The sequence below is a fragment of the Pelodiscus sinensis genome, chromosome 30 (genome assembly GCF_049634645.1).
Source record: "Pelodiscus sinensis isolate JC-2024 chromosome 30, ASM4963464v1, whole genome shotgun sequence".
NCBI classification, from domain to species: Eukaryota; Metazoa; Chordata; order Testudines; family Trionychidae; genus Pelodiscus; species Pelodiscus sinensis.
In genome coordinates, this window is record NC_134740.1 from 4793295 (window position 1) to 4806870 (window position 13576).

Sequence of the window (13576 nt, forward strand, 5' to 3'; positions counted from 1 at the left end):
ATGTCAGCTTCACGGACTCTCCGGGCTTCTTGATTTCTGCCCCAGACTGGGTCAGCTGGATCTGGGAGCTGGCACCTGTTAATCATAAAAACACAGTTAATTCCCGTCTGTCCCCGCCTTCCCAGGTTTACCCAAGACCCTCTGTTCCCCTCCTCACAGCAGAAGCGGATCAGCTTGTGTGTCAAAAGGAATTTACCTGCACTACCCTCCTGTGCTGTAGGGAGGGGCAGTTATCCCCATTTTGAAAAGGAGAAACTGAGGCAGGAAGGTATTTTAGTGTGCTCTCTGAGTTTTTGGATACCCAGGTCCCATTACAAATGATGAACGTGGGTATTAAAATCTTTTTGACGTTTCAAAATCTCAATCTATGTGATTTCTTCAAGGCTAGAGAATTTACAATCCTGACCCGCACCGTTCTGGCCTAGCTTACAACCATCTTCCCTCCCCTGGCCCAGCTGTGCTGAGCTGATGCCGGTGCGTTCATCAACCTACCGGAGAGAGCTGCCAACAAGGAAAAGAGGCTCAGACTGAGCATTTTCAGCCTCAGTTCCGTGCCTGGGAACTAGCGACCCTTCCTCTGCCGGCAGCTGTTCAGGGAGGGCCGCTTGTTCGCCTTTATCAGTCACTTTCCTTCTTCATTTGCATGTGGGCACCGCTACGTCACTTGACTAAACCTCAGCGTCACCCGCCTGTACAAATAGCCGCCGGGAGAACTGAGCGGGGCGCGGTTCTGGCGGGCACTAAACACACGAATGAAATTCGGGTCCCGATCCCGGCAGACACTGAAGCACGTGGACATGGGTCTGAGCTCGGAGTTAACTGGGGGACTCAGCAGGAAGATTCCTCCTATTGTGAACTCAGAATGTAACAGGCGATAGGAAGGAAACTGACAGAACAGAACCGAGGGCTCCCCCCGCTCGGGTGAAATGGGACCGATCGTTGTGGCTGCCAAACCCTCCGAGGGGCCCTGGGCGCTGCCCTTGTGCTGACGGGGAAGGGGGCGGCGCGGTCGGACCCGCCCTGGGACAATCCAGCCCTGGGCGCTGGGGCGGGAATTCCCGGAGCCTGTGACCAGGGTCAGTCTGTGGGAAGAAACGCGTCGTGCTCCCACGTGACACTTTGCTGCCCCCTTGTGGCTCTGTCCCGTGCGTGCGGGTGGAACCATTTCGCTCTCCTAGCAGTAGCCTGAAACCTTTTCTAAGGTCACTCACTAGGGCAGCAGGCAGAGCATCAGGCCGTTAACTCGGGAGCAGAGTGTGAAGGGGCGTTGGAGTTTTCCCGTCTCCTCCACCCCCATAATGGCACGGACAGACTCCACCAGCCAGTAGAACAGAGGGAGTTTATTGCTTCTCCAGGATACAGCGCAGCACAGATGTAATCTGGTTCCAGGGCAGGCCTAGGATGCCTCAGCCCCCGTTGAGATGGGGGAGTCTGGGCCCCTAAATCCCAGCCCGTTGCCTAGGCTGCTTCCTCCATGATACCAGCCAGAAACCTAACTACAACACTTCCAGCCCTGCCCCCAGCCAGGGCTCCACTCCCCTTCTTCCCGTTGTTACGCTCCCTCAGAGATAACTGGTTAGACAGTTTCGAAGCCCCCTTGCATAATGACTCATCCTCTGCCCTGCTGGACTGTGCTGCAGCCAGCAGCGGTCACTCACAACCCACTGCTCAGCATAGCAACCAGTAAGGTACCCCCCACTAAGTCACACCGAGGTGTCCAGCCCTGTCCGGGCAGGTGGCTTTTAACTTTCCTTGTGCACCAAGAGCTCAAAGAATAATGGCTGTGCCCGGACCGACACCCCCATTCCCAGACTGTGGGGCCACTGCCTGAAGGAAATTCCCTTTCTCCTGGGGGTCCCTTAGGAAACGGCCTGGGGGCTCAAATCCACAGAATCGGGCTTGGAAAGTCTCCGGCTGGCGGGAAGCGCTGCGGGGCCGGGATCTGAGGAAGCCAAGGGAAGGGAGAGGGAGTCCCGGGGACACAGAAGCTCTGGAGAAGCGATAAGGGCAGAGGACCTGGGAGCCGCCTGCGGGTGAAAGGCTGCACCAGCCTGTCCAGGAGAGTCTGAGAACAGCTGGGCAGCCAATAGCGCTGGGTCCGGTCCCAGACCGGCTCTAGGTTTTTTGCCACCCAAGCAACATTTTTTTGGCCGCCCCTCCCTTTTTTGCGAGAGACGCATGAGCGGAGCTGGACCGGGGGCTTTCCTGGTGCTTAGAGCCGGCCCTGCACTGAGGGCAGCGGGACAGGGACACCCGGCTCTGTGGCTCCGGAGCGGATCGCCAGGTGGGACCCTCGGGGCGCGTGTCACTGACCCCGTTCCCCGCTATTGCCCTGGTGGCGCCTTGTTCCCTGCCCCCAGGACCCGAGTAGCCTCCCGCGAGCTGAAACGCTTCGCTCTGTCCAAGGCCTCCGGGCTCCACACGGGCCTGGGTGCGAGTCTGTGCAGGAGGCTGCGCCGAGCGGATGTCCGCGCTAAGTGCGGCATTGGGGGGGGAGGGTCCCTGGGGAGCCCGGGGTCCCCAGGTTGCGGAAGGAGGAGCGAACCTGCCCAGGTCGGGAACGGAGCAGGTGAAAGCTCCGGTTCCGCTCAGTAGTGGGATAGCGCCTGTGAGCAGCGCCTGCAGCGCAGGCTGGGGAGACCCGGCCTCTTTTTATGCCGCCCCCCACTGCAGAGCCTTGGGGGAGGAGAATGGAGCCAAACACACAGCTGGGATCCAGACTGGAGCAGCGGGGGCGACCCTTCACCAGAGATCCTGAGAGGGGAGCAGGGCCCCGCACACTAGATGGGCTGCAGGGTTCGGAGAGAGACACGTGAGTTGCGAGCCCTCCAGCTCGCTTCGAGACTCCGGGAAGCAGCGTGCGAGCCCCTCTGTGCCCAGCCCGGACATTTGGCATCTGGGGTCCGATCACGCTTTGAAGATCCCTGACTCCTGCGTGTTTGCCCGCCCTCCCCATTCCGGACCCCTCCGTGTGGATGCTCCATTCCCCAGATGGGTTCTGCGGAGGGCGGCATAACAAGAGGCCGGGTCTCCCCCAGGCTGCGCCACAGGGGCTATCCCACTACTGAGCGGCAGGGGAGCTTCGACCTGCTCAGTTCCAGACCTCGGCCGGTTCGCCCCTCCTTAGGCATCCTGAGGACCCCGGGCTCCCCCCATGTTGATGCCGCTTTAGTGCAGACACCCATTCGGCACAGCCCCCTGCAGCCCAGAGCTCCTACACTCAAGCGACTTGCTGGTCTAAGCCGCTCTGGGCGCTGGGATCACAGGCACCCGCCACTGTGCCGGGTGGGTTTTGCCTTCTCAAGGCTCCAGCTTCAAGCTCTGCGGTCTGAGGCGCTGGCCAGAGCGGGCGCCAGGGAGCTGGGCTAATGCCGCTCCCCGCACATGATCCAAGGGGCGGGGGATCCTTTGTCCTTCCTTATAGGACCCCGGGTGTTTCGGGGGCTCCATTCCCATCGGTCAAACTGGGCGCACTGGGGAGAGGGGACCTGCCCCAGCCGCACACACACCGGCTGGCGCTTCTTTTCCCAGCGCTGCTGGAGGCTGAGGCTGGAGGCATCCGCAGTTCGGGGGGACCCTGCTGGGCCACCTTCGGCCTTGACACGGTCACTGCTGGGATGTTTTAGGGCCGGGGAGAAGGGACCTGGATCAGAAATGGAGCAGGTCAGAGCTCTGGGCGGGGCGCACTGACAGCGGGGCGCCCCTGGGACTAGCTGGGGCCGATCCAGACCCGGTTTGTGTTGATACCGGCCCGCGCCCCATTCTCAGGGCTGGGCCCAACCCTCTCCCCTCCCCCCCATGGCCCGTGTTCCAAGGGCAATGCCAAGGGAGATGCCGATATCACATGGCGCCTGCGCTCGGTTCCATCGGACAGTGAGTTCAAGGTGCAGCCTGGAGCCGTTGGCAGCCGGTCGGGAGCCATGGCAGGTGCCTGTGATCCCAACGCCCGGGAGGCTGAGGCTGGCGGGTCGCTTAAGCTCAGGAGTTCTGGGCTGCAGGGGGCTGTGCCGAGTGAACGTCCCCACTCAGCGGGCGGCTCTCAGCCAGAATGCCGCCCCTTGAAATGTGCCGCCCCAAGCACATACTTGCTTTGCTGGTGCCTAGAGCCGGCCCTGGATTTGAAAAGTCTGGCTGCCGAGTGAACTCTGGCAAGTCATTTCTGTGCTCCTCACTTTCCTCTATTGTAGGACTGGGCATGTCGGGAAAGTGACGTGGCACCTACTGATGCAAAGGGATACATTTCTGAATAAACAACAGGAACATTGCCAACTCGCCTGAGTCACCTGCTGGGAAGATGCACCAGGGATGTATTTCCACTGTAGCTGCTTTTAGACACATTTGCGGGGGGAGGGAAAGGGGTAATTCATTTAATTTTACACTTTACAGATGAAAGTGACGACGAGAGACCTACGAGCAGACGAAAAAATCAAAATCCCGCATTTCAAAGCCCCGGTTCTCAAATCCTGCGGGGAGAAGAGACAGGACTATGTAGCACTGCAAAGACTAACAAGATGGTTTATTCGGTGATGAGCTTTCGTGGGCCAGACCCACTGCGGGAAGGTACCTAAGAGATTCGCTATCAGCATCACAGCGCCCTGTGGCCAGCGACTGCGGCCGCCTCAGTTGTGTGACAATACTGCCCTCTAGTGACTAACTACAAAGCCTGTTCCACACGGGCTCTAGTCCAGCTCCGAATGGTCTGTTCCTATGTGGTCCAGCTGCTCTGATCCGCTCAGGACTTGGAGACAGAGACGCCCTGGTGGAAAATGATTTTTTCTTTCTTTCTTTTGACCAGGAGGTTGACTGGAGAAATCTCTTTGCTCTGAGCCGATCTGGCCTCATCCCGCGCTGATCGAAATCCGCTTCCCCTTTTTGTGCGAGTCCCTGCTGCGCTCTGTGTCACTGTGTCTCCTGGCGCAGTAATAGGTGCCGCTGTCTCCGGCTTCCATGCCTCTCATTTCCAAATACACCTCGCCCTTGGAGGTGTCCCGGGAGATGCTCAAGCGGCTTTTCAGGGACTCCGAGTAGCGCTTGTCATCATCCCAGTACACCAGACACAGCCACTCCAGGCCTTTCCCCGGGGGCTGTCGGATCCAGCTCACTGTATTATCAGTCAGAGAGAATCCGGACACGGAGCAGGTGAGGCTCAGGGTCTGCGAAGGCTTCACCTGGGCGGCTCCGGGCTGCCGCAGTGTCACCTGGGAGCGGCCACCTGCAAAGAGCCAGGAGAAACCTCAGCCAGAGCGCGGGGCGCGGCGGGCTCCGCGGGGCAGAGACAGCTCGCGCCGAGGCACCTACCTGCCGCCAGGGCACAGAGCAGGAGAGACGGGAGCAGGAATTTCATCTCCCCGCTGGGCAGCCGGACAGACACAGGCACCGAGACCCGGAGGGAGCGACACGGGCTGGGCGTTGGGAGGGGCTGAGGGACTAGTGGACAGAAATAGTCTGTGCTGGAGGGGAAACAAACCCCTCATTTGCATAGCGCGCGCGGCATGCAAAGCAGGGGCCGGTTCGTTCGCTCTTCAGTGCCCAGAGATGCGGCCCCGGCCTCATAGTCCCCAGCGAGCGGCTCGTGCGGCTCCCACGAGTCACCAGCGAGGTGTCGCCTAGAAACCGAACCCAAGTCCGCAGCCCCGTTGTGCTCGGCGCTGCACAGACCCGCAGTCACAGCGAGCCCGGCCTTGGGAAAGGGCCACACCCCTCACCCTGAGGTGTCTGTGAGTGGCCTGCGCACGTGGGTGAGCCAGCGGGAGGGACACGGTTTATTATTATTTTAGTTATTGTTACTAGAAATCTCTGCTGGGATCCCCTAGTATGAGCTGCTGCACCGCACGGGTCACGTGGGCATTGCTGAGTACAGAGCATGCTGATTTGTGTGGACAAAGCACCGGGCTCGGACTCCGGAGACTTAGATGCGGATCCTGACTGTGTCCCTCCCGCTGGGTGACGGCGGGCAAATCCCTTCAGCTCCGGGTACCTCAGTTTCCCCATCTGTGAAGCACGACATAACAGAACTGACCTCTCCTTAGAAAGAGCTTCCGCTTCCGATGAGAAGCAGGTACCAGGGCTGATAGGAACATACACGTGTCGGGGGTTCGTCCAGGGACACACGGGTAAGGTGAATATGCCATGTGACTTCCGGTCGCTTGCAACTTGCTTCAGACCAGCGGAGCGCTAATACTGGCCCGCGGGCCTGATTCGGTCTGCCAGGGTCAGCCCCTAGCGGGCACCCACTTCACTGTATTCACCTCAGCCTCCTTGGGTACGGTGATCACAGAGCTAGGGGGCCTTCCAAAGCCTCTACACGGGGGAGGGTTGCCTCATGCAGCTTCTAGCTCGAGCAAATGCCGAGAACGGGGCGGGTACCACCAGCGAAAGGGAGTTAGATACCGAGCTCCAGTTGGGATTCACAGCCCTGGAGGTAAGTGCCTCAGCTGATACTTAATAAAGCCCCCAAATCCCTTGACCACAGAAGGAGTTGATGGTGCTTCCTATTTCCTAGTGGTTAGATCACGTGCCTAGCAAATGATACAGCCAAGATCATCCCTCCTCAGCCTGACGTGGGAGCAGGGATTTGACACCCCACCCTCCACTATGAAAGGAGGGTGACGTGGGGGTGCAGATAACCCCTTCTTTTTCACTATTAATGAGTATTAGATTCAACAGGAGATTTTGAAAGATCTTCCCCCAAGTCTCCCGTTGTCTGGCATTAAGGGCATTTGTTCAGGGATGTTTTGTTGCTGTCACAAGTGAGACAGGGGACTAATTCATATTTTGAAAAGTGAATTAGCGCTTCATCCAGAAAACTCTCGTTACCATGCGACTCAAGTGAGTCAGGGAACTATGAAGTTTGGGGCGAAATTATCCCGGACTGTTGACCGGTGCAAACGCTCTCTGGAGGGACTAAAGCTGCAGCCAGGCCGTGCTCATAGAGTTGTCCCTGGTGATGGTGAGTCGCCCTTGGAAGGCCGGGTCATAGCCAGTCCCAGACGGGGTGAGCTGGACTTGCGAATAAAAAGCGACACAAATTCAGTTAACTCTACTCGCCTTCTTTCTGCCTTTCGGGCCCTTTCCAATGGAGAAAATCTGCCTGTGAGCGGCGATAGGCGAACTTCCAAGGGGCGCTGGGTACCGAACTCTTGGTCCCTAGAAAGCGATTAGGCTGGGTAGAGCCTCGCGCTGCGGTTCCATCCCAGCCTGCAGAGCCGAGGCCGAAAGTTCAGTGACACTTTGCTGCCCCCGTGCGGATCTCTCCAGTCAGTAACCACAGAACCGATCCCCCCTCTTCGCCCTTTCAGCCTCAGAAAAGGGGAGGAGACGTGAGTGTGTCCGAGTGTCTCTGTGTCTGAGTGACTGTGTTTGATTTGTTTGTGTGTCTGCGCTGTGTGTTACTGTGTGTGCGGTTCGTGTGTGTGTGTCCTGTCCCAGCTGCGGACAGTCACTCCTGTTCTGTAACAGGCACAGGGGCGCACCTGGACTCAAGTCCCCTCTGCTGTCCGAAATAGACCCAGTGTCCAGCCGCTCTTGCTCCCTAAGGCCTCTGATAACTGACTGTGGCCTGTTTGCGTGTTTCCTTCCGTCACCCTCCGCCCCACGGGCGCTGGCACAGAGCCGAGGGGCAGAAGGAACCGCTGCCACCTCTCTGCGTGACTTGCTGCAGAGCGCAGGCCGCGGGGGACCTTCTCTCCCGGGCCGGGGTGGCTCCGAGGAAGCGGGCCCGGGTCTCTGTGGGGGAAGGGGAGCGCAGGAGCCACGTCGGAACGAGGCCAATGAATCCCGGTTTACATCAGTGCAAGTGCCCGATCAGCAAGCCGAGCCGGGCCGGGGGAACAGGGCTCCCGCCTCAACGGGACTGGCTGAGGCAGCCGGCGATGTCTGCCCCGCAGGCCCAGGGGAACACCGTGAAGCAAACGGGGGGAGAGGGGGCGTTTCTAGGCAACGAAAGGGTTAAAATCTCCCCGCGGGTTTGTATTTCATCCACCGAAGTTTGTTCTCGGTTCTGTGCCCAGCGCCCGGTTGTTCGTGTCTCTGCTGCCCCCGCGTGGCGGCCGCGGGTTCTGCAGCCTGGGTTTTTGTGGGAGCATCAATAGGTTTCGTGTCGCTGTGTGTCTCGCACAGTAATAGCGGGCGGTGTCCTCGGGCTTCAGGCCGGTCATTTGCAGGTGCAGCAGGTTGTTGGGGTTGTCCCTGGAGATGGTGAATCGGCCTTTGACTGAGTCTGCGTAGAGCTGTGGGCTCCCATCGCTGTAAATATACGCGACCCACTCCAGCCCCTTCCCGGGAGCCTGCCGGACCCAGCTCATCCCGTAGCTGCTGAAGGTGAAGCCGGAGGCTTTGCAGGAGAGGCGCAGAGAGTCTCCGGGCTTCTTCACATCCCCTCCGGACTCCACCAGCTGCACCTGGCACCGGGCACCTGCGAATAAAGGGATGTTAGAAGAACCGGCATAAAACCAGCCAGAATTGTCTGGGCTCTGCCGCTTCATCGGGGAACTAAATACCTTCCAGAGCTGCTAGGATGAAAACAGCTGCGACCCAAAGTCTCATTGTCTCTGCTGCTGGCGGGGAAAGTTCTCCGGGGACTGGCTGGTCCCTGCTCTGAGCCAAAGGGCTGCGGGTTGTCCCTGCGGGTGCAGGCTGGGCAGAGGGAGGCTCTGATTTAAACAGGAACCTCTCTCCCCTATTTGCATGGCCCGCTGCTTATAACGGACCCAGGCTCCTTCCCTTAACTCTGAATCTCTGGCTCGGGGCTCAGGGCGGAGTCAGACTCTGCCCCGCTGTGTCTGTGCAGCGCCCAGCTCCAGGGAGGTGGGTTAAAGGGGAGAAGCAGCTGCCGGGTTCGAGCCCGGTTCCCCGGTATTGAATTTAGGGCCCGATTGTCACGTAGTTATCCCGTTGCGTGGAGGTGTCCGAGGTCCTGTCCATGCGGGTCAGGAGGTCGGTGCCTGGAAGGGGCCGGGTCACAGGGTTGCACGGGGCTGGGTCACTCACTGGAAGGCTACAAATAAGGGGCTGGCGAGCGCGGTGTGTCCGGCAGCCTCTCTGGGCGCCCTTTGGGTTCCTGTTTCCTCAGGGAGAAGGGACAGATTCTGATCAGTGTTTGCTGCGCTTCTCCCCTCCGCCTCCCCCTCTGCCTACCAAAGCCCAGACAAGACCAACTATCTCCTGGGGAACGTGCCAGAACGTACCTGTCCACGTGCTCCGAACTGGCAGATTCCTAAGCGCGTGTCCTTGCAATGACAGGGGGACATGGACATGCGGTTACTTCTCCGCACAGGAAGCAAAGGCGGCGCCCGGAGCGGGATTTGAACCCACGGCTGAGTTCGGAGACCAGAACACCCATGAGGGGACAGGCAGGCCCTGGAGTGGGCCGCTTTGTTAGATCACTCGGCCGCCCTGAGAGCGCCCCAGGGCAGTTTCTTCCGACCTTCGTTTTCTTAAACGTTTGCGTTACTCGGGGGTGCCAACACCCAAGCTGGGTCCAGAGGTGAGTGGGGGCGGGGAGCTTGTAGCTTGGATCAGAACTTCCCAAGAAGGTGGGAGAAACACGCGGTTTTGGTCAGACCATTCTCCTGCCAGACAAGGAAAAAGCAAAGAAACAAAAACGAGCAACGAGCCCAGCCCCGCGGGTAAATAAACTGATGATACTTAAGATGAAAAACTTCCAAAGCGGAGCGAACACAATTCCTAGCGTCAAACATTAACCCTGCTTTATACACCGCCGGGAATGGTTCTTGGGGAATCTGTTTAACTGCATGGGTGCAAAATAGGTGAGAGTTATTCATGTCAGCTTAATTCCCTAACGCGGAAAGAAGATTGTCTTTTTTTCAGCAACTATACCAGGGGAAAGCGCGCACGCAGTCCCCCACTACCACAAATTGTGCAGTCGAGTTTCCTCTATTTGAGGAAATCGCAGGGGCCAGCGCACCCGCAGTGCAATGGATGGGCCTCACCCTGGGAAAACCACCTTCCTGAGCGTGGTATTTCCCCTGCCAGGTAAGTATAAAGCCTTGTCCCAGAGCCCCCGCCAGCCCTCACGCGCCCCGAACTCTCACATCACGGTGGCTCCCACCTCCGCCTCCAAACAACCCCGCCGGCACCGCTTCCCGCTGCTGCCTGCTGCCACCCGCCCCCCCAGTCCCGAGACCCCAGATCCCCGCTTGCAGATTAGGGCTTCGCTGGGCAGCCTGCTCCTACTCCCACAATGCTTCACTCGCACACACATTTGCATACCTGCCCACGCGGCTCCGCCCCTCCAGATGGGCCACGCCCCTGACTGCCCTTGGTCCACACTCTCCTGGGGAAAGGGAAAGCAAGCGAGGGATGATTTAGCCATTCAACGTCTCTCTGTGGGACACTAATTTCACCACGTGCCCCACGGACACTCACAGCTGGGGGCGGCGAGCAGGGCGAGGAAAAGCAGCAGAGATTCCATTCTCGTTCCCGGGCACTGAGGGCAACTCCCCAGCGGGCAGGGCCGGGCAGGTCTGTGTCTGGGCGGAGACTGAGGCTCCTAGAACCAGGCGCTGGTATTTAACAGGAACCCCCGGGCAGGGATTTGCATGCGGGTTCCCCGGGCCGGATATAAGGGGCGCCAGAGGGTGGGCGCTCGGCACATGGCGATGTCCCCTCGGGGACAGGTCTCCCCATGACACCAGAGAGACAGGGCTCCAGGGCTCTTGCTTTTACAGCGCCTTGTGCTCGCCGCTGGAAGCTCCATCCACAGGGTGCAGTGTATCCCACCCCTGACACCAGTGTGATGGCGCATTGGGGTTCCCCCATCTCCTGCAGCCCCGGAATGGCATGAACAGATTTCACCAGCCAGTAGAATACAGGTGGTTTATTGCTTCTCCACGATACAGCACAGCACAGCTGTAATCTAGTTACAGGAACTGGGGGCTGAGGCCTCAGTGCCCCCCTTGAGATGGGGGGATCCCAACCCCCTCCCCAGTTCCTTCTCCCCTGCTTTCCAGCCAGGAACTAATTCCCTCTCCAAGCCCTGCCCCCAGCCAGGGAAGCATCCACCTTCCTTTGTTTCTCCCCATGGAGGGTTGCCTGGTTCAACCAGTATGGAGTCACCTTTGCATAATGAGGTTTTCCCTGCTGGGTCTTGCTCCAGACAGCAGAGGTCACCACAGCCCAGCAAGTACCCCCACTACGTCACAGTGTTCGGGGAAGGCAGGTCGGAGGGTGCAGGGGACTGGGCCCTACAGGAGACCAAGGAGACTCCGCTGGGTCAGTGATTTGCATTTGGCTGTGACCCAGCAGAGATGAACATCCGGGGGAAGAACCGCTGCCGGCGCAGGGCTGGAGAGTCAAACATCTCCCCGGTGCGAGGGTAAAAGCTCCGGGCGACCCTTGGCCCGCGGGCTCCTCTAAAATCTACCGGAGCCTGCCTAGGACACACAAGGCCGGGAGATGCCCAGAGGGGGAGTTTCTCGGGGGGGGGGGGGCAGATGGGGCAGGAAGAGAGGCTGGTGGCCGCCCCAGAGACTGACAGAGGCTTTATGGGGGGATGGGTGTGATAAGCCCTTCAAGGAGGCGGGGGGGGGGGGGGTAGTGACATCAGAAGGGCCTTTTGCAACTCCTCAGCTGAGGCAGTTCGGGAGGCAGTGACGTCACAGTGAGAGCGTCACAACAGCCACGCGGGACAGGAGCCAGCTCAGAGCCCGTGGTGACTTGGCCACGGGAACGAGAATTGATGGCCCCAGCGGCGGACGAGGCTCTGTCGAGGCTTCTCGGTTCCCAAGGACGCGGTGTGCAGGGATGCGCGAGGGAGCAGCACTGCGGAGGGGCCGGTCGGGTCCCTGAGGGCAGCTCGACGGGAAGCAGGAGAGACACGATAATGAGCGGGGGGTTCGAGCCCCGCGGACTCCTCTTCCCAGCTACCCGAGCGAGAGTGCCCAGGCCGGGTCTGTGTTTCTTTCCGCTGCCTGCTTGCCCCTAAGGAAATTCCCTTTCTCCTGGGGGCCCTTAGGAAGCAGCCTGGAGGCTCAAATCCACAGGACCGGGGCAGGCGGGAAGCGCTGCGGGGCCGGGAGCTGAGGGAGCCAAGGGAGGAGAGAGGGAGTCCCGGGGACACAGCAGCTGTAGAGAAGCGATAAGGGCCGAGCGCCTGGGACTGTCCCCGCTGCTGTAGGGGCCGCTGTCTCGCCGTAAGGGGCAATCGGAGCAGAGACAGACAGTGTCACTAGCGGCCAGTCCCCGAAACGCTCCTCCAGAGGCTGGGACTTCCCGCCCCGCGCGGCCGGAGCTGTGCGCTGCTGCCCTGTGACCGCTGCACGCTCGTCTGTCCATTACACTCCCAGCCCGGCTGGGAATAGCCGACCCGCCTCTCTGCGCGCAGGGCGTGTTTAAGGGTTTTCTGGACAGCGCTTAGTGTTGTACAGTCGCGTAGGGAACATTAGTAAAAGCCAAACCCTCCCATCCGGTGTCCCTGGCCCGCCAGCGGGTTCCCAGCGGCGCTGACTTTGGGTACTTCGGAAGAAATAAAACTGGTTCCGAGGAGGTGGCCCAGTCATTGTGCTCTGCACACGTGGGTTCGACTCCTACTCTTATCGCAGGTTTGTAGTCCTGTTTCCCCTAGATCTGCTGTCAGTCAGGGAAAGCCCCCTCTTTATTGCTCCTTCCTACACACAAATCTCTCCAAATTGCGTTGCTGTGAAAGCTAAACCGAGTCTCCTCCTTGCGCTCACGAATGTGACCCCAAATTCTCTTTCCAACCTCAAGCAGAAACCTCAAGAAGGAGATTCCATGTGGCAAAGCTACAAACGTTTCTGAGACTGACCCTGTCCCGTCTGGCCGCTGTCAGGGTCTCTCTGTGGGCAGGTCTATGCTACAGTGAATACTGATCCCTGATCCTGCAGATCTTCAGGGCTACCTTTACGCTGGCACCCTTTTCTGGAAATGCTTCCAATACCTTCAGAAGCGGCCCATTGAGAGCACCTGGTGGGTAAATTCGGATTTCTCTTCGAGTAGGTGTGGAAGTGCTGAGGGAAATGGGGAGTGTCTCTACTTTTGACTGTGACGGCTTTGTCTTGGGCAATAAAGTAGAACAGTAGGGAAAAAAAACTTTCAGGGCGGGCGCCATGGCTTAGCTGGCTAAAGCGCTTGTTTTGTAAACAGGAGATCCTGGGTTCAACTCCCAGTGGTGCCTTTGTCACGTTGCTGGATCTTGAAGGGAGCAGCCAGATCCCTGATGCACCCATAGGTGGGGGTGTTGGCCCCAAAAATGGTATAGGAGGGTGTGACGGCACGTTGGGGGTTCCCCGTCTCCTGCACCCCGAAATGGCACAAACAGACTGCACCAGCTAGTGGAATTGAGGGTGGTTTATTGCTCCTCCAGCACAGCGCAGCACAGATGTAATCTGGTTACAGGAACTGGGCTAGGATGCCTCAGGCCCCCTTGAGATGGGGGAGACTGGGCCCCTAAACTCCAGCCCCTTCCCCTAGGCTCTCCTCCATGCTCTCCAGATAGGAACTCACTAACCCTCTCCAAGCCCTGCCCCCCAGCCAGGGCAGCATCCACCTTCCTTTGTTCCTCTCCATGGGGGGTGTCTGGCCACTGGTTCAACAAGTT

The 13576-nt window shown here is 59.2% G+C and overlaps 1 protein-coding gene and 2 non-coding genes across 3 annotated transcripts; 1 reads left to right on the forward strand and 2 right to left on the reverse strand.

The window, feature by feature from the left end:
- Positions 1-4838: 4838 nt before the first annotated feature.
- LOC102460387 (uncharacterized) lies at positions 4839-8631 on the reverse strand. The gene is made up of 3 exons (XM_075911926.1): positions 8499-8631; positions 8117-8413; positions 4839-5212 (listed from the first exon to the last, which is right to left on the reverse strand). The coding sequence occupies exons 1-3, from the start codon at positions 8542-8544 to the stop codon at positions 4839-4841; spliced, it is 717 nt and encodes a 238-aa protein (XP_075768041.1). The 5' UTR covers positions 8545-8631.
- A 1206-nt stretch (positions 8632-9837) lies between these two features.
- On the reverse strand, positions 9838-10001 carry LOC142821405 (U1 spliceosomal RNA). Its single transcript, XR_012898179.1, has one exon. It is a non-coding gene; the product is annotated as a U1 spliceosomal RNA (small nuclear RNA).
- A 3078-nt stretch (positions 10002-13079) lies between these two features.
- TRNAT-UGU (transfer RNA threonine (anticodon UGU)) lies at positions 13080-13153 on the forward strand. Its single transcript has one exon. It is a non-coding gene; the product is annotated as a tRNA-Thr (tRNA).
- Positions 13154-13576: the final 423 nt, after the last annotated feature.